At 38.4% G+C, this 16,705-nt stretch overlaps 1 protein-coding gene across 2 annotated transcripts in view; it reads right to left on the bottom strand.

The window, feature by feature from the left end:
* The window catches only part of LOC149232873 (uncharacterized), a 538,221-nt gene that overhangs the window by 203,250 nt on the left and 318,266 nt on the right, over nt 1–16,705 (bottom strand). For both annotated transcript variants that reach the window (XR_016248192.1, XM_089379531.1), the window contains one exon: nt 13,386–13,595. Coding sequence is in view for 1 of the 2 variants with exons in the window: in XM_089379531.1 (XP_089235657.1) it covers nt 13,386–13,595 (210 nt within the window). In the remaining variant the exon portion in view is untranslated. The remainder of the gene's footprint in view (nt 1–13,385; nt 13,596–16,705) is intronic.

Here is a 16,705-nt window from a genome sequence, read left to right as displayed (position 1 = left end):
TCACTAAAGACTGGAAAACCTTTGTCCAAAGCATCTGGGGCAGGGCTTCTCTTCCCATTTGGGAGGAGATGTGGGCAGCTCTTCGACAGGAAGAGATCAGACGATTGACCTGTTGGAATTTCTAACTTTAACCCATTAGAAATTCTTCCTGTACTATCTGATTTATTTCTTCCTACTTGTTCAATTACTTAACAAGTTATTTAATATGTAAATACTGAAAATAAATACAAGTACAGTATCAACATCTACAGATCATCAACTAAAAGTAAACAAGCACACAAGTGACACCATTATTTTTGGACCAATGTCCCCGGAAAAACCCAATGCGGGAAAATCAATGCAGCGATTTAGAGGGTTTTATTATTATGCAGTTTTCAGAATACAATTAGGGTGCCAGAAATGGCTCACCCAACAGAGAATGCCCTCGGCAGTAGTACCTCTCACTCGGAGACATATATTCCGGCTGATAAATCACCGGATGAATGATCCCATAGCAACAATTGCAACTTTTGCTGCTCTGCGTCACACTATCTAGCTCACCAGTTGCCGGTCTATCCCACGAAATCCTCCCAGCACTGCCTCTAGGCCCTGCATCAGCTCTGCTAGCCTCTGCGTCATCTTCTGGAGCCTCTGCATGAGCTTCTAGAGCCTCTACGTCAGCCCGTGGACCCTCTGCGTCTCACACGCTGGCCTCTCTGGCTCTGCACAGCTCTTGGCTGCCTCTTCGTAGCCTCCAACTGCCTCTGCGTCAACCTCTCTGGGCTCTGCGCTACCTCTCTAGTACCAACTATGCCTCTCTACTATGTATTCACTGCCCCTCAACTGCAACTCAGATCACTTGTTCGATTTTCTTAGCAAATTTCGCCCCAAAAAAATCGAACTAACTAATCAATTTAATGTGTCTCCAACTGACTCTCAAGCCTCCTCTTATACTTTTCCTGTTGAGTCTTCAACAGTCAAAATTAAGTCTCTAATCACCGTCTAAGATTAGATTTGGCTTGATCCATGTCACTTAGAACCTTCTCACCCAATTTTATATTAATACCCAATATTTTAATTTTCCTAAGTTTAGACTTAGGAACTCCATTAAAAATATTAATTATTTTAATATCTCTCTAACCGGGTGGAATTTCCCCAAACCATTTCCGAGTCTTGCAGATTGCATGTGCTTTAGCCTTTCCACCAATTTTCATGGCTAGAGCACATCCGATGCTACCACAAATCAACACTCCCTCATAGCGAGGAATGTGCTCTAGTAATGCTCCATCACACTGATCCTTCCACACCAGTACCTGTGTTGATGCTTGGCCTTCTGCCTAACATCAATGTTCCACCAAGACTCCAGGACGGGGAGACGCAAGTGCGGGGAGATGCACAAAGGGGACATGTGGGAATATCCTCAAATTTTAGGGAAATTTAGGGGTGACGGGGGGACGTCGGGGTATATAATTTTTTTCCTTTTTAATCTATATATATATATATATATATATATATATATATATATATCAAATTCATATTCTATAATGAAAGCATAAATACAATAATACGTACATATTTAAATTAAATAATGAAACACATTGATCCATACTCATCATCCTTACTAATACATTCATGATTCATCCATAAACCACGAGATTCAATATTGAAATACTCTGATCCATATTCATTATTCATTATTCACCATTCTAGAATCTACATTGATTTAAAAATTAAATTCATCACTCTAGATTCTAAATTGATTTAAAATTTAAATTCATCATTCATCATTCTAGAATCTAATTGGTAATAAAATAGACTATAATAGATACTGAAATCTAAAGTCTAGAATAGTAAATTGATATAACTAAAACTCAAAAACAGTGGAGTGATGAGTCTAAAAGTCACTCTAAAATACACAGAGGGCTTGGTGCTTTTGATTAAATACTAATTCCATACCCTTGTACGTGACAAAATGCAATGGAAACATTGCAATCCATCAAATCCTGAATTCCTGAAAAACTGTCAAGTCTGCTGGATTTTGAGTGAGATCTAAATTCTACTTTCTCCATATGAAATCCAATGAGGTTGGAACCACTCTCAAACATCCTAAGCCATTTCATGGTAATATTAAAAATTTAAGTAAAAGGATGAAAATGAAAGATAAAGGAGAATGTCACTTTTACTTTAAGAATTTAACATTACCATGAATTGCATAGCATTAGTAAGGAAATATGGTCAAATACTAGGTTTTCCCTGTCATAAATCATTGTGTACAAGCAAATTTAAGGGGGGGACGCATAGCCCATTTTGAGGGGGAATGCCCAGGAGTCCCCTTTTTGGGGAGTCGCATCCCCCACACTGGGGAAATGTCCCCCTTGCGTCTCCCTGCGTCTTCCCAAAAGGGGGATGCGGGGAAAAGTTTCCCCAAACATCCCCCCATCCCAGGTATGTGGAGTGCGAGGTGTGCACGCACCCGACCCTGGGGGACGCATCCCTGTGGAACACTGCTTAACATCCTATGTACTGCATCCCATAACACTGCCACTGCCACTACTACATCTGTACTGTAGCTCCCTCTCAACATGCTGCCCATGCCGCCCATAGCACTGCCACTGCTAACTACTGCACTACAACTTAGTTACCGGAAGTAAGTAACTGATCTACCCAAATTCTGACATCCATATCAGTTTGGAAGTCTCCTGATGCTAAAGCTACCTCTGCTGCTATCATGTGCTGTTAAGTTATGGTATGTTCTATGCTTATAACAGTTTACTTCTTTTTCTTATTATATTCCACCGATTAGCAATCACATGTACATAAAGTAAAGTGCAGATAGAACATTAAACGATCGACAGAAAACAAGCCAAGACAAGAGACACAAGATGTGGCGGCTAGCCAGGGACAAACCCCACAATGTGTGGGGAAACCCTTTGATCAAATCTTCTTTTATCTTCAATAATTCAGCAGAGAGAAATAGTACAATAAATCTGATTCATATCAGCAGTAGCAAACCCTAGATCAGTAGCATCAGCATTAGCGGCTTCATTATCAAACTAGGGCAGACGATATCTTGCAAACCGTTCGTCGGATTGACTTCATTCCACCACCAAAAGTTGCGGCTTTCAAAGGAGGTTCAGATGAACCTACAGCGCAGTTCCAAAGAGGAGATCTTCTAGGCCACGCAAGTCAATCTTTGCTTCTGCAGTTGCAGCTTCAGTTTCAGCAGTTTCCGGCTTCAAACTAGGGCAGTCGATATCTTGCAAACCGTTCGTCGGATTGACTTCATTCCACCACCAAAAGTTGCGGCTTTTAGAGGAGATTCAGATGAACCTACAGCACAGTTCCAAAGAGGAGATCTTCTAGGCCACGCAAGTCAATCTTTGCTTCTGCAGTTGCAGCTTCAAATTCAACAGCTTCCGGCTTCACATGTGTGAGAGAGAGAGACCCATTTCAGCGCAGTAGAGAAGAGACTCATATCTACGCAGTAGAGAGAGAGAGATGTGATGAGATGAGTGAGTCTAAATGAGGAAAAGTCCTCTTATATTTATACACAACGTTGGTGGGTGAATAGATGCGACTGTTGGGCTTCTGAGCCTACATGAGTTGTAGGTCGGCTTGATAATAATTCCATAATCAAAATAAATTCATATCTCCATGAATACTTATCGGAATTGGATGATCTTTATATCAATCCTACACCTCTCGACGAGAGGAATCTAATAAAAATATCAATAGCCATGAATAAGATGACCCACATGAAGTTTTGCCCTGGTTGCCAATTTTAACACTCCCTCTCAACCATGGAGAACTTCATATGCAATCTGTCTATCGGTCGTTACTATTCATCCATCAAATGCACTGCCTTGTACAGCCTGACCCTTGCCCTGCTCTGCTCTATTCTGCCTGTTCTGCTTTGTCTTGTTCTGCCTGCACTGATCTGTACTGTTTTGCTCTGTTCTGCTCTGCTCTTGCATTGTTCTGTTCTGCTCTGCTTTTGTCCGAATTATGAAGAAGAAGAAATGATCGAGGATGTATCATACTGACTCAAAGTCAGTCTCAGAGTATGTACCACTGGTCCCAGACCAGTCTCAACCAACCCAAAGTCAGCGTCATAGTGATTACAACTCCAATGGTCCCAGACCAATATCATCCTCCACTGACTCAAAGTTAGTCTCAGAGTATGTACCACTGATCCCAGACCAGTCTCAACCGACCCGAAGTCAGCGTCATAGTATGTACAACTCCTACCACTGGTCCCAGACCAGTATCATTGATCCCAGATCAATGGAGGTCATCCTAGCGTAGGGAGTACGGTAGTTACAACGATGTGTCCATCGGTACTACTATGGTCCCTAACTTCATTTCCCTGCTCATTGATCAGATGAGAGGTACTTCCCATGAGTCCCAGACTGCATGGGTAGGATGCCTCGACAGGAGAACTAATCAATCCTGTCCTCACAGGAGAACACATCAATCCTGCTACAATTGCCATGGAGAACAAATCAATCCAGGCCTCACAGGAGAACACATAAATCCTGCTACAATTGCCATGGAGAACACATCAATCCAGGCCTCACAGGAGAACAATCTAGTTCTTTTAGTTAGATTTTAATTTAGATTTTTTGATTTTGCTAATTAGATTAGATTTTGATTTTATTAAGTTAGATCTTAGTTTTAGACTTAAATATTTTTTTACTTTTTTTTTCTCTAGTCTAGAATTTAAAAATAAAACAGTTGATAAGGTGTTAGCTTTAGATTTAGATTAGTCTAAATATTTGATTTTTAGAGTTAAGTTTTATTTTTGGCTTAGTTTAGTTTAATCTTTATTTTTAATTTAGTTTAGTTTGTTTTATTCTTGGTTTTAAAATAAATCAAAAAAATAATAATAAATTAAAATTTTCGATTTGGTTTTTGTGTTTTTTTTTTGTTTTTTTCTTCTTTTTTTTAAATCATAAAAAAGTAAAAAAGTTCTTTTAGGATTTAGTTTAGTTTAGTTTCTGCTTAGAATAGTTTTGTTTTATTTTTTATTTCATTCATGAAAAATAAAAACTTTCATAAAAATTTAAAAAGTTTAAAAGGGTTAGTCTTTAAGTTATTTTTAATTTAAATTAGATTTTAGCTTTGTTTATTTTTAGACTTAAAATTTTATATTAAAATATATATATATATATATATTAATAAATTTTTGAAAAAGGCTAATGAAAAATTCATTTTTGGTGCCTTTTGTTCCACTTCTCTATAGTTAAATGTGCTTAAATGTTTATCTAAAGTTAGCTATATGAAAGTGGTAATTGGTTAGCATTTCAATTGTATGGTTGTTTAAAGCATTTAATCTTTTAAAATTTAATTGCTGGATTATTATTAAAGCTTGAGTTTATTGAATAGCTTGTATCTCTTGGGATATTCGATGATAACTGATTTTTTTACATGGTTTATACTTCTGCAACATTTAATAAATAATCATTTAATCATTATCTCCATAAGGCACTGGTACATTAACTCCTAAAATCAATCAAGTACTGGTATTGCCTCGCTATGTCTCCCAACCCAACTGGTCCACAGTTGGTCTTCATTCATCCCATAGGGTCTACCCCCCTTAGCCTCGGGAGACGGCTTAAACGGAGAGATTGGGGATCAGGGTGATAGCCCCCGGTCTAAGCGTTGTCGTGACAATCTGTGCGACAACAGAGCCCACGCAGACACTTGGAGGGACTATGCAGTAGAGAAGAAATGCGTGGCAAGAGAGGGACTGCGCTGGAGTAGGTGAGCCTTAGGATTGAGAGAGGCAAAGGCTATAAAGGAGAGAGGAGCCTCCTCATTTTGGCATTTGATTATGTGCATTTGAGCTAGTCACTTCGACTTAGAGCACGCTGACTGTTTAGCTAGTCTGCAGCACTGTTTAGTGCATTGAGTGTCTTCGTTCGGAGATCTCACCCTTAGCCCCGGGGGACTATGAGTGCCTACTCTGGCAAGGTATTTCCATCAGTATTTTGCAGTAGTTTCATCATCATTTTGGCAGGAGGATTGAGCATCTGGGATGACTGCACAGTCTTGAGAGGGATGACACAGTTCTTTTTGGCAAGAGTTCTGGATTGAGGTTTGCAAAGGGATTTGTGCTGGGGGATTGAGCTGGGGATCAGCCCTTCCACATTGGAGGATTTTCGCTGAGTTTCAAGCAGAGTTTTGGTGGGTTTCATTCAGTGGCAATGCATAGCCTTGAGGGACTGCATGGGTCCTTAAGGGAGCGATTTTCAGGGGTTGGCCATTTCAGAAAAGCTTTCTGGGTTTTTCTGGGTTTCTTGAGTAGAGTCTAATTCCAGAGTTTCAGCTTTTTCTGAGGAGGGGAACAGCCCCAAATCCTCATTTGCTTTCTAGCAGCAGCAACAACACGATAGTTCTCCAGCAGCTTGGACGCAGTTCAGAGAAAAACCATTCCTTTGCTATTCTGAGCGTATTTCTTCACTTGCCTTGTGCAAGTCGAGGTGCCATCTTTCTGATCACCTCCTGTACTCATTCTATTACTCAGTATAATAAAATGGCTTAGCATTTCTTGAGTATCTGCTTATATTTCATGTTTATATTATTATATGTTGCACCATTGTTATTTTTATTCCCGGTTATTACATCATTTATACGTATCTGGTTGGAGTTTTGTTGGGGTTTGGGAAATATCTCTGAAACGGGATATTACAAACTAGCTCAAAGTCTTCAGACTTGGATTGCTCAACCTTATAACATGATAGAAATTGAAAATGTTTAACATGCCTAACCAATGATTTTGGTTTGAGTAAAGGGTTCATCTCCTCAACCTTATAATGTGGTAGAAAAAGATTAGCATGCCTAACCAGTTGTTTTCCTTTGAGTTAAGGGTGCGTTCTTGTTAAGGCCATGGTAGAGGAGTTCAACAATCAGTACCACCAACAACAACAAAGTTCAACAATCAATGTCACCACGACCAAGGTTCTTAAAGGGCTTCATGCTCTTGATGAAATGCTAATCTCATACCCCCATGCATGATAGAATCAAATGGAAACATTGCAAACCCCCAAACCATGAAATCTTGAAAACCATTAAGTTTATTGAATTTTGAGTGAAATCGAAAATTCTAGTTTCTCCATATGAAATCCAATGAGGTTGAAACCACCTCAAACATCCTGAGTCATTTCATGGTAATGTTAAAAATTTAAGTAAAAGGATTACTTTAAGAATTTAACATTACCAGTAATTGCCAACATTGTTAGGGGTTAGATGTGTCAGGAAAATGAGAGGGTAGGCATGGTTTTCTTGGAGGGACTATTTTTGGAGGAAAACAACCCCAAATTTCCCTCAAAACAGACGAAAATGCATTCTGTGGGGGTTATATTTGCCCTAGCAATAAACCGGCCGGTTTAGGACAAAACCAACCGATTTGACCACAATCCAATTGGTTTCATCCTAAACCGGCCAGTTAGGGAAAAAAAAAGGCGAAATCAAGAGGTAAACTGGGTTTTTAAGCCGGTTCAGACCGGCTGGTTTTTAAAACACTGATTGGTATAGCTAGCATGCAAGGGACAACTAGCATGCAATAGCAAGCATGCTAAGGACAACAAGCATGCTAGGGACAACAAGCAAGCAAGGGACAACAAACAAGCAAGGTGCAGCCAGCACATAGGTTAGTATGGCAACATGGTGTAGGAATGGCACATAATGTAGTACAGTGATAGGTACAATCATGATTAGTGAAGCATCATGAGATGCAGCATAGTGATGATGGGTGGAGCATGGTGCAACACGGTGAGGTGCAGCGTGATGATGAAATGTAGCACAACGATAGTTGAAGGAGTCACCTTTGAGAATCAGTTGAAGCAGCATGTCTTCAACTAATCTCATGTATAATCTTCTTAGAGATGATCTCTGCTCTTATCTAGATAAGTCAAAGTGTTGACTTTTGTAGTAAACGTACTATCTCTCTCTCTCTGCTGAACTATTGAAGAACATATAAGAATAGATCAAGGGTTTCCCCACATTGGGGTTTGTCCCTGGCTAGCGCCACATCTTGTGTCCTCTTGTCTTGGCTTGTCTTCTGCGATTTATGTTTATGTTCTATCTGCAGTTTACTTTAAAGCTGATGTGATTGCTAATCTGGAAAAGATATTGAGCTAACTGTGAAAATTGAAATAAATTGCTCTAAGCATAGAACATACCTAAAATTAACATCGGGAGACTTGAGAAAGATGATAATAAAATAATCATCTATGGCAAGTGTCCTTCAGACATGGAAGTTTCCTCGTGCAACAACTTGTGATATCTCTGCAAGATGGAAGAAGGACAAAAGTGTTGAAGGTTAAAAAGACTTAAACATGTGCAAAAAGGCAATGGAAGTTTTCAAGACAGAATAGTATAGCTAAGATTCAATGCTATGAAAAGAAGCTCATATCGTCGGAAGGATGGAGGAAGCTGAAGAAAAGGGCCAAGGAAAAAGGGAGTAGCAGTCTACTATGACTGAGATGTGTCCCTCACAAAAGGGTCCTATCACAAGCTCCAAAGCTTCTGCAGATATGATCATGATGACATGATGCATCTTGGCATCATGGAAACAAGAGCTCGTAATATCACCATGGGAATCATGAAGGACAAAATCCATGGTAGTCAAACATGAAGGATATAGTTCTTGGGAATCTCATTGGATATCAAAGGAAAGGACAAGAAGTCAAAAGGGAAAACATTTGCCAGATGGAGACATGCAAGATCCTCAAGATTCTCTGATAGAAACCTCAACGGAGGATCCACTAATCTAGGAAGGCAGCAAGTGTTTCATCAAGAAATCCAACTTATGGAATTCATGAGATGAAGGTCTAATGACATGAGAAATGAAGCATATCAAGGGATTGAATATCTTTTCAATCAAGGAAGCTGTTGGAAGGAGCCTAGATTACCTAAAGGTAAAATGAGGTATGTATGCTTGTGTTTAATATTGTAATGTCATGTCATATGGTTGTAGGTAACATGGATCAAACATGATCAAGAGAAAAAGAATCTCCTCCTCTGAAAGGATGCAAGAAGGCTTATGTCACACTAGATGAAATCAACATAATATGTCCTCATATGATGTATGAGGTGGCTGACTACAATTAATAAATGTTGAATGAAAGCTCCTTGGAATGGAAGGTGTGAGGACGGAAGAGATCGTGAAATATGCAACCATGATGAAGGCAATCAAAATCCAAAGGATCAGGAAGATTTGACTAGGAAATCTCCCTGAAAGATATGAAGATTCTGATGGAAGTCTGAAAAGATGAAGACCCTTGACAACAGATATCTTTGGGAGATATGTCAACATGTATGCAAGGTGTTGATACCTACAAGAATATGTCACTAGAAAAGGCCATCACCAAAAAAAAAGCTAATATGTGATTTGCTTTTGGTTTCTAACCTCTTGGAGAAAGTCTCGGTATGTGTGCAGGGCCAAGGTAAGGAGAGTTATGAAGGATGTCACAACTATATACCTTGTGATCTAGAGCAATCACCGTTGTAGGAAAAGTGAAGATAGATGACCCTATGGAGTGAAGCCCCAGATGTAAAGCCAAGGAGGATACTTTTCGGGTAAGAAGGAATGACATTATGGAGGAAAGTGATGGATGGATGAACCCTACATATGAAGAAATTAATGACATCGAGGCCTTGGATCATCAATCAACTAGAAGACCCTATAAAGTACTGATGATAGAGCCCCTGTTTAAGAGGGAGATCTAGAAGGTTCCTATGAGTAAAGGAACATGAGTAAGTTTCTGTGTAAAGAGAAACTTGGAACTCATCCCTGGTTAAGAGGGAGAGTTAGACACGACAGTCTTGTCTTCAGTTTGGAAGAAAGAATGGAGGATTGTGTAATCATCTGGCATTCCGAAAATGAGGGGGGTGAGCTCCTTCTAAAGGGTTGGAGAGGGTGTTTTTGGAGGGAAACTCAAACAACCCTTGGTTTCCCTCCAAAACACCTAGAAAGCTTCCAAAAAGACATTGTGTGGGTCCGTCGTGACCTTGGAAATGAATCGGTCAGTTTAGGATGGAACCAACTGGTTTGACCATAAACCGACCGGTTTCGTCCTAAATCGGTCAGTTTGGTCCGGTTTATGTGTTTTTTTGAGAAGTTGGCCCTTAAACCAAATTTTTTGCCCAGTTCGAATCGGTTTCCTAATGAATTTGCTAGTTTGACCAATTTCCAGTTCATGCAGGTCAGTGTTTAAAACTATGCAGAGTGTGCTTCGAGAGCGGGTCCGAGGGGGGAGGGCCACTCCCCCGCAACCCTGATTATGATATCAAATGTTCCCAATAAGTAGTAGCTCAATACCAGCATTCAAGAATTACATCATCCAAAGATATCCAATAGAAGCAAAATGACTTCTTTATATACATAGACCCCTACAAGCTGAAAATAACGACTACTTGGCTTGATCCTTGTCAAAATAATCTCGACCGTTGAAAATAACTTTATCATCTTTTAATCTCCACCATCAAATTTTTAATTTTGAGGAAAAAATCGAATTTTTCTTAAAACCCACTTTTAATTAATCCAAAAATAAATATTTTGGATTAATTTCCTCAAAAATTTGACTTTGACTTAACCACCAAGGTCCAACGGCTCAAATTTTCTTAAAATATCCACTTTTGCCTTGGTGGGGGACCTCTTTTTTTTTACCTATGAACTTTTTATTATTTTCCACTTGGAGAGAAATTAATTTCTCTATAATTATTTTTTACTCAAAATTAATTAATTTTCTGGCTTAAGATTTTTATTCAATTTAGCCAAAAAAAATAATTAATTAACAATAGAGGGGATTAATAATTTTTCCACCCTCAAATATTTTAGCCACGGTATCTAAATATGAAGGACCATGCACCAAAATATTTTTTACATCAAATTATTACAATATCAATCCTTGAAAGGGGAAAACACATTTAGACTTGTACAATTTACCCAATTTTGCAACACAATATGATCTAGTATATGTTGAGAAATCTAGGGCTTTCAGAGTTAACAATTTCTCTTCTTGATAATTGCTTGTGATGCACTTTTACTTCTTAATCTTATAGTCTTTTATTCGTTAGCTTATTAATGTGTTCTTTCATCAAGACAATTACCAATATGCATAAAAGACAAGTGACATAGTATGTAGGCTTCTTCAGCCAGGGCCAAAACCTCTCACCTCTTGAGAGGAAAACTCGATCAAAATTCTTCTTCTAGATCTTCAATTGATAAGTACCAAGACCTTGACATAGACCCTTGACTCTAGTATCCTCTCAAGAACCTTGTCACCAACCTTGATGCTCTGCCTCTTCCTTCCTTTTCCTTTCTTCTTGATCTAGAACTGCTCATTTTTGGCTCCTTCTAGAGAAACTCGGTCTCTATCCTTTTCCACTACACCTTCACAACTTCCCTAGAGAATCTCAGTCTCTAGGTCTTCTATAGAGAAACTTGGTCTCTACCTTGATTACCCAGAAGAATCTTTCCTTTACTGCCCCATAAGATTCCTTCCTTTGCTATCCTAGAGGAAACCCTAATTTGCAAATCCCAGAAGAATTCTACTTCGCATACCCAGAAGAATCCTCTTCGTATGCCCAGAAGAAACTTCTCTTTCATCACACCATCCTTTTGCCTCTTCTTCGGACTTCTTTCTAGTCCTATCTTCGTACCTTTCTTTCTGCCTTGTTTTCGCACTTCTCTAGCTGAAATCATATCAAATTGCTTGTCTGAATTGTATGTCTACAAATGAGGCCGAGTTAGGCTATTTATACATGTCTTCACTGGGTCTTTAGGCCAACTTGTTCTAGCATATTCCTTCATCGTTGTAGGCCGACTTGAAGAGGTTGGGTGACAAGTTCTTGGAGGATACTTTTACATAGACAACAAAGTGTAACACGACTTCATTACATGACAATGACTCTTACATTTTATGACTAGATGACAAATAAATCCTAAAGACTCTCAATGGGAGTCTTGACTTAAAAACAAAATCCTTGCTCATGAAACCCATGAAGCAAGTCAATAAAATAATTTCATTTTTCTTATTTACATCTCATTACATAAAATCATATTTACATGTCATTATGAAGATCGAACCTATTTACACTTTTCAACAGGATAGACCAAGTATGTTTGTAATAAAATAATTTAGCTAAATGTGCTTAAATTATTCCCAAACACACTTTTACAAAGACTCGATATAACACTAGGACTCACCTAAGACTTCGTCAAGGAATTCCACCCTACATTTCGGGTTTAAGTTGGAAGAAAAACTCTGTCGATTGTCCATGTTTAAAAACACACATAATTCGGTGAGGTTAAAAAAATTTCCTAAATTGAAATTCATTGCCAAAATCAGAGGCTTACCTAGGTGTTGTTACATATTTAAACAGTCATACTAGCATCATTTACAATATAACTCGCAGAAATTGGGTTTGCAATGATATAATAGTGTTGGTTGATGGCTTTGAAAAATTGTCTTCACATCTTTGTACTCTGCTTCCTTGGACTGTTGACAAAGTGTGACCAACAAAGCCTTTGTCCATTAAAGAGTGTTTTCATCTAGTTTATCTATTCGTCATCTTGAACCTTATAACATAGAATATTCTCTGAGGTGATCACTAGGAAGCCTCCCTTCCGGTGAAATTCCACTAAAGAGTAGGAGGAAGATTGTTGAGGTGACAACGGCAATCTACCTCATTGTTACAATAAGGTATGGCCTTTGCCTTGTGAATCCTCTCACAAGGCCTGCTAGATTTTGAGGCAACAGGGACTCTTTATATCCTTTAAAGGTTACCTGTCCAAAATGAGTGGAGGCAACTGCCAAGTGCCAACCAATTGATTCTAACTTCAGATTAATCAATTCCAGATATTACATGCTTGGATTCTAATCACAATTCCAGATTGTGGTAAAAGATGCTAGATGGGGAGATTGATATAGGACAAGATAGCATCACATAAGATTATGGGCTAACACAGCTAACTAATAAATGTAAGACATATATTCAAAGTATCATCCTGTAGCATGTGAGGAATTTCATCACTAATTATGTAAGATATGCACATTGCTATGCCTTCTGCTCCTATTCTTCCATATAAAGCTTGAAGGATTTTGCATTGTTCATTTTCCACTTCTATGGTTTCCTGAGACTAGTAAGATTCCTCTCTTTTGTTTCCATCCCTCCAGTTTTGTGCCACAGTGAATCAGAATTCCGAGGAACTTTACTGCAACTTAATGAAATAACAAAGACTCCAACAAAATTGTAAAGCAAGCTCTTAAAAATTAAAATACATATAAAATGACAACATCATTTCCCCAAAGGAGACCTGCAAAAAATAGCTTTCCTAATGAATTGAAAAACTAATATAAAGACATTAATTGGGAAATAGGCAAAGGTTGATCATTTACCTCTGCAGCAGCAGACTTGCCAGTTCCATGAGAACCCCAGAAAAAGCATGCAGTACCAAGCTGTTCCTGCTGGAAACCCCATTGTCCAAGGAGAACTGCTCTTGCCTTTTCAAAGCTTATGATGGATTCCAGACGCTTGCGTATAGCACTACTAAGTATGAGCTCATCCATTGAAATCTTTGGAACAACCCTGTTTGTGAATGACTTCATCTGTGCATTGGAATCATGAACAACAAATTTAATATCAAACACATTTGAGCATGTATATATATATATAAGAGATGAAAATAAGATATTCTCTAATGTTGCCAACTTTAGTCACAGTTCCACCTGTTTAGGATGCATTTAACTAAACATAAGAGATAGTTAAATAATGTATGCATAAGAAGTAATGTTAGTTACAGGTAGCAGAAGAATCATTAAGAATATAGAGAAGATTTTCAAAGCTCAAATACCTCTACAATATTATGATAATACTGCCAAAAAGTTATCAAAAATAAAGAAGCAGAAAGAAAGTCAGAAGTCATGTTAATGTCCACAGATGACCTGAAACAGCCAATGTGACTGCCAAAAACATATGGACAATTCAGAAGGAGTACCAAAAGCTTCCCTAGGCTGAAAAAAAATTAATAGCAGACATAAAAGAATAGTACAACTAAAATAATAAATATAATGCGTACTTGCCTCACAGAAGATGCACTAAATGAGATATAGCTACACTAGTAAAACTTTAAACTTAAAGTGATGTTGCCTTTCTAATACTAGCAGCCACTTAATGTAATGTAACTGTTAAATATATAGGTCTCTTTTACCACTTAAACTACCGTTCAAGTGGTAAGTCTAACCATGAATTCTACCTGTTACGCCTCATGTCAGCGGGGTTACATATACTTTCACATTGCATTTATCATGATTGTAAGCCAAGGTCATTAGTCAATAACCTTGTAAAAACCATGTACGTCCTTGTATTTAGGTATCCTAGACTTTCTAATGGTCCACCATGGCCTTTCCTTTTGAGCTAAGCCCTTGGTTTCTTTGTTTTGTATTGGATTGAGCGGTTTTGAATGTATCTCTGGATGACTCATGTTTAGAGGAGCCTTGCTTATGTAAGGGTCATCATTGGTGTATGGGCCAGTACAACCTGCATCAAGGTACACCTGTCTTACTGCATGGTTATGGGTCATTGAGTCTATATCTGACTTTGGGCTTGGCACTGTATTCCTCAAATGATTTTCAACATGGCATTCTCACAAAATCAACAATTCCACATTTCTAGAGGCAGTTCACATTTCCTAATGCAAGTGGTGTATAAGTCAAAAAGTCAACTTGGTTCCAAAATGCTCAGATTGATGAGGAGATGACATGCCATGTTGAAATTTTTCCAAACAATGAAGGCGTGATGTAGTTATAGGTGGTTGAAGTTGATCAACTGGTGTGGGGGTCTTTTAGGTGGCAAAATAGGAGCAGGATTTGTCATAATGATGCATGCATTCCATCAAAATTGATTAGAGAAAGAGAGTGTTAATTTGGCAGCTCAAGGACAAATTCCCTCCTTTGGACAGCCTTCCTCATCCAAAGAAGACCCTCTTTGCCCTTGGAAGAATTTAATTTGGTCAAGGAAAAATATTAATTTTTAATGGAAAACCCACAAGTCCACAAAAGTACAAGTTGGCCTAAAGGACAAATTGGGTCTCCAAAGGAGCATATAAATACACCTCAATGTCACCTAATTTTGACATCATCATCGCACTTCGTCTTCTTCTCTTGGAGGTTTGACATCTTCTGAAAATTGCGTGTCTCTTTCATAGTGAGAGGAGGAAAGAGAAGATTTCTGATTGGGCCAAACTCTATCTTGGACCAACATTGACTTTTTGGAGTCTGGGATTGGTTTGACTTGAGATTTTGCATCTGTTTTGGAGGCTGAATTCTTTGGCAAGGAGGACAAAATTTTCTGGGTACTTTGACCTTGGTTGACTACAGATCTACAACTAGGGTTTCAAGTTACAAACTTCGACTTTGACTTTGATCGAATTTGGAGAATTATTTTGACTACACTTTGACCAGCATTCAAGGCATCACTTTTGAGTCTTGACTATTGACTGAGCTCTTTTGGAGGTCCATTGACTATTGACCATTTGGGACCACTACAACTATTGTTGACTTTGACCAAAATTTCAGATTTGACTTGTTCACTAGATTTGACTACTGGGCTCATCTTTTGGATATTAATTGGTTGGTTTTGTTGGTTAGTCAAAGGTTTGACTTTGACTCTTGATTGATGAATTGGAACACTGTAATCTCTCTACTGAACATTTGATGACAATCTAATAAAAGAAGAATTTGAAAGGGTTTTCTCCCTTGTGTTGTTTTTCCCTGTTCTTTGACCAAATCTTGTGTCTCTTGTTATCGCTCTTGATTGTCTTCTACTGTACAATGCATTTACTATTCTATCTACAATTGCTATTTATCATTGGAAGATTAAATTAGATTGCTAATTGAAAAAAAGATTGGGCTAAGTGATTGTTCTAAGCATATAACAGTGGAAAATTAACATGGTATCAGAGCTAAGGTGAAGATGTAAATACCTATCCTAGGGTCTTCTAACCATAGTATTAAAACTCCGACTTCGACTCCGACTCGGCCAAGGGTCAACTCCGACTCCGACTCCGACTCGACTCGACTCGGCTGGCTCAATTTCAATGACTCGGTCGTTGTAAAAAATACATTAAATATTTATTTTTTATAAAAACACATAATTTTAAAGATTTTCATTCATGTTTCCAAACATACAACATTAGAATATAGATAGAAGACAACATATGATCAAAGTAGGCTCATGAATATATCCATTATATCAAAATGGCACCCAGTGCATTGTCCAATACATACACGATGATGATATAGAGATCAAAACAAAAACACATAACCAAGGACGCTATAAATGGCCTCTACAACAAAAGTATGTGACCAGTACTACTAGCCAGTGGCTACTGCTAGAGTTGCCAACATCATCTGGCTCAGTGTTACTTGGGAGTAGGAGCAAAAGTGGGGAGCGAGAACGAAAACGGGAGCGGGAGGGACATTTTCAGAAGCTCCTGGTTTGGGAGCGAATCCTAGTGGAGTTCGACAACCAATGTCACTAACATCAAGGTACATAGAGGGATTGGTGCTCTTGATTAAATACGAGTTCCATACCCTAATACATGACAAAATTCAATGGAAACATTGCAATCCTCCAATCCTGAAATCCTGAAAAACTGATAAGTCTGCTGGATTTTGAATGAAATCTAAAATTCTACTTTCTCCATATGAAATCCAAT

The sequence above is a fragment of the Pinus tabuliformis genome, chromosome J (assembly GCF_031772625.1).
Source record: "Pinus tabuliformis cultivar Carrire ecotype Pingquan chromosome J, CPIR1, whole genome shotgun sequence".
NCBI classification, from domain to species: Eukaryota; Viridiplantae; Streptophyta; class Pinopsida; order Pinales; family Pinaceae; genus Pinus; species Pinus tabuliformis.
The sequence above is the reverse complement of the archived record's forward strand: the minus strand, read 5'-3'. Positions and strand labels throughout refer to the sequence as shown.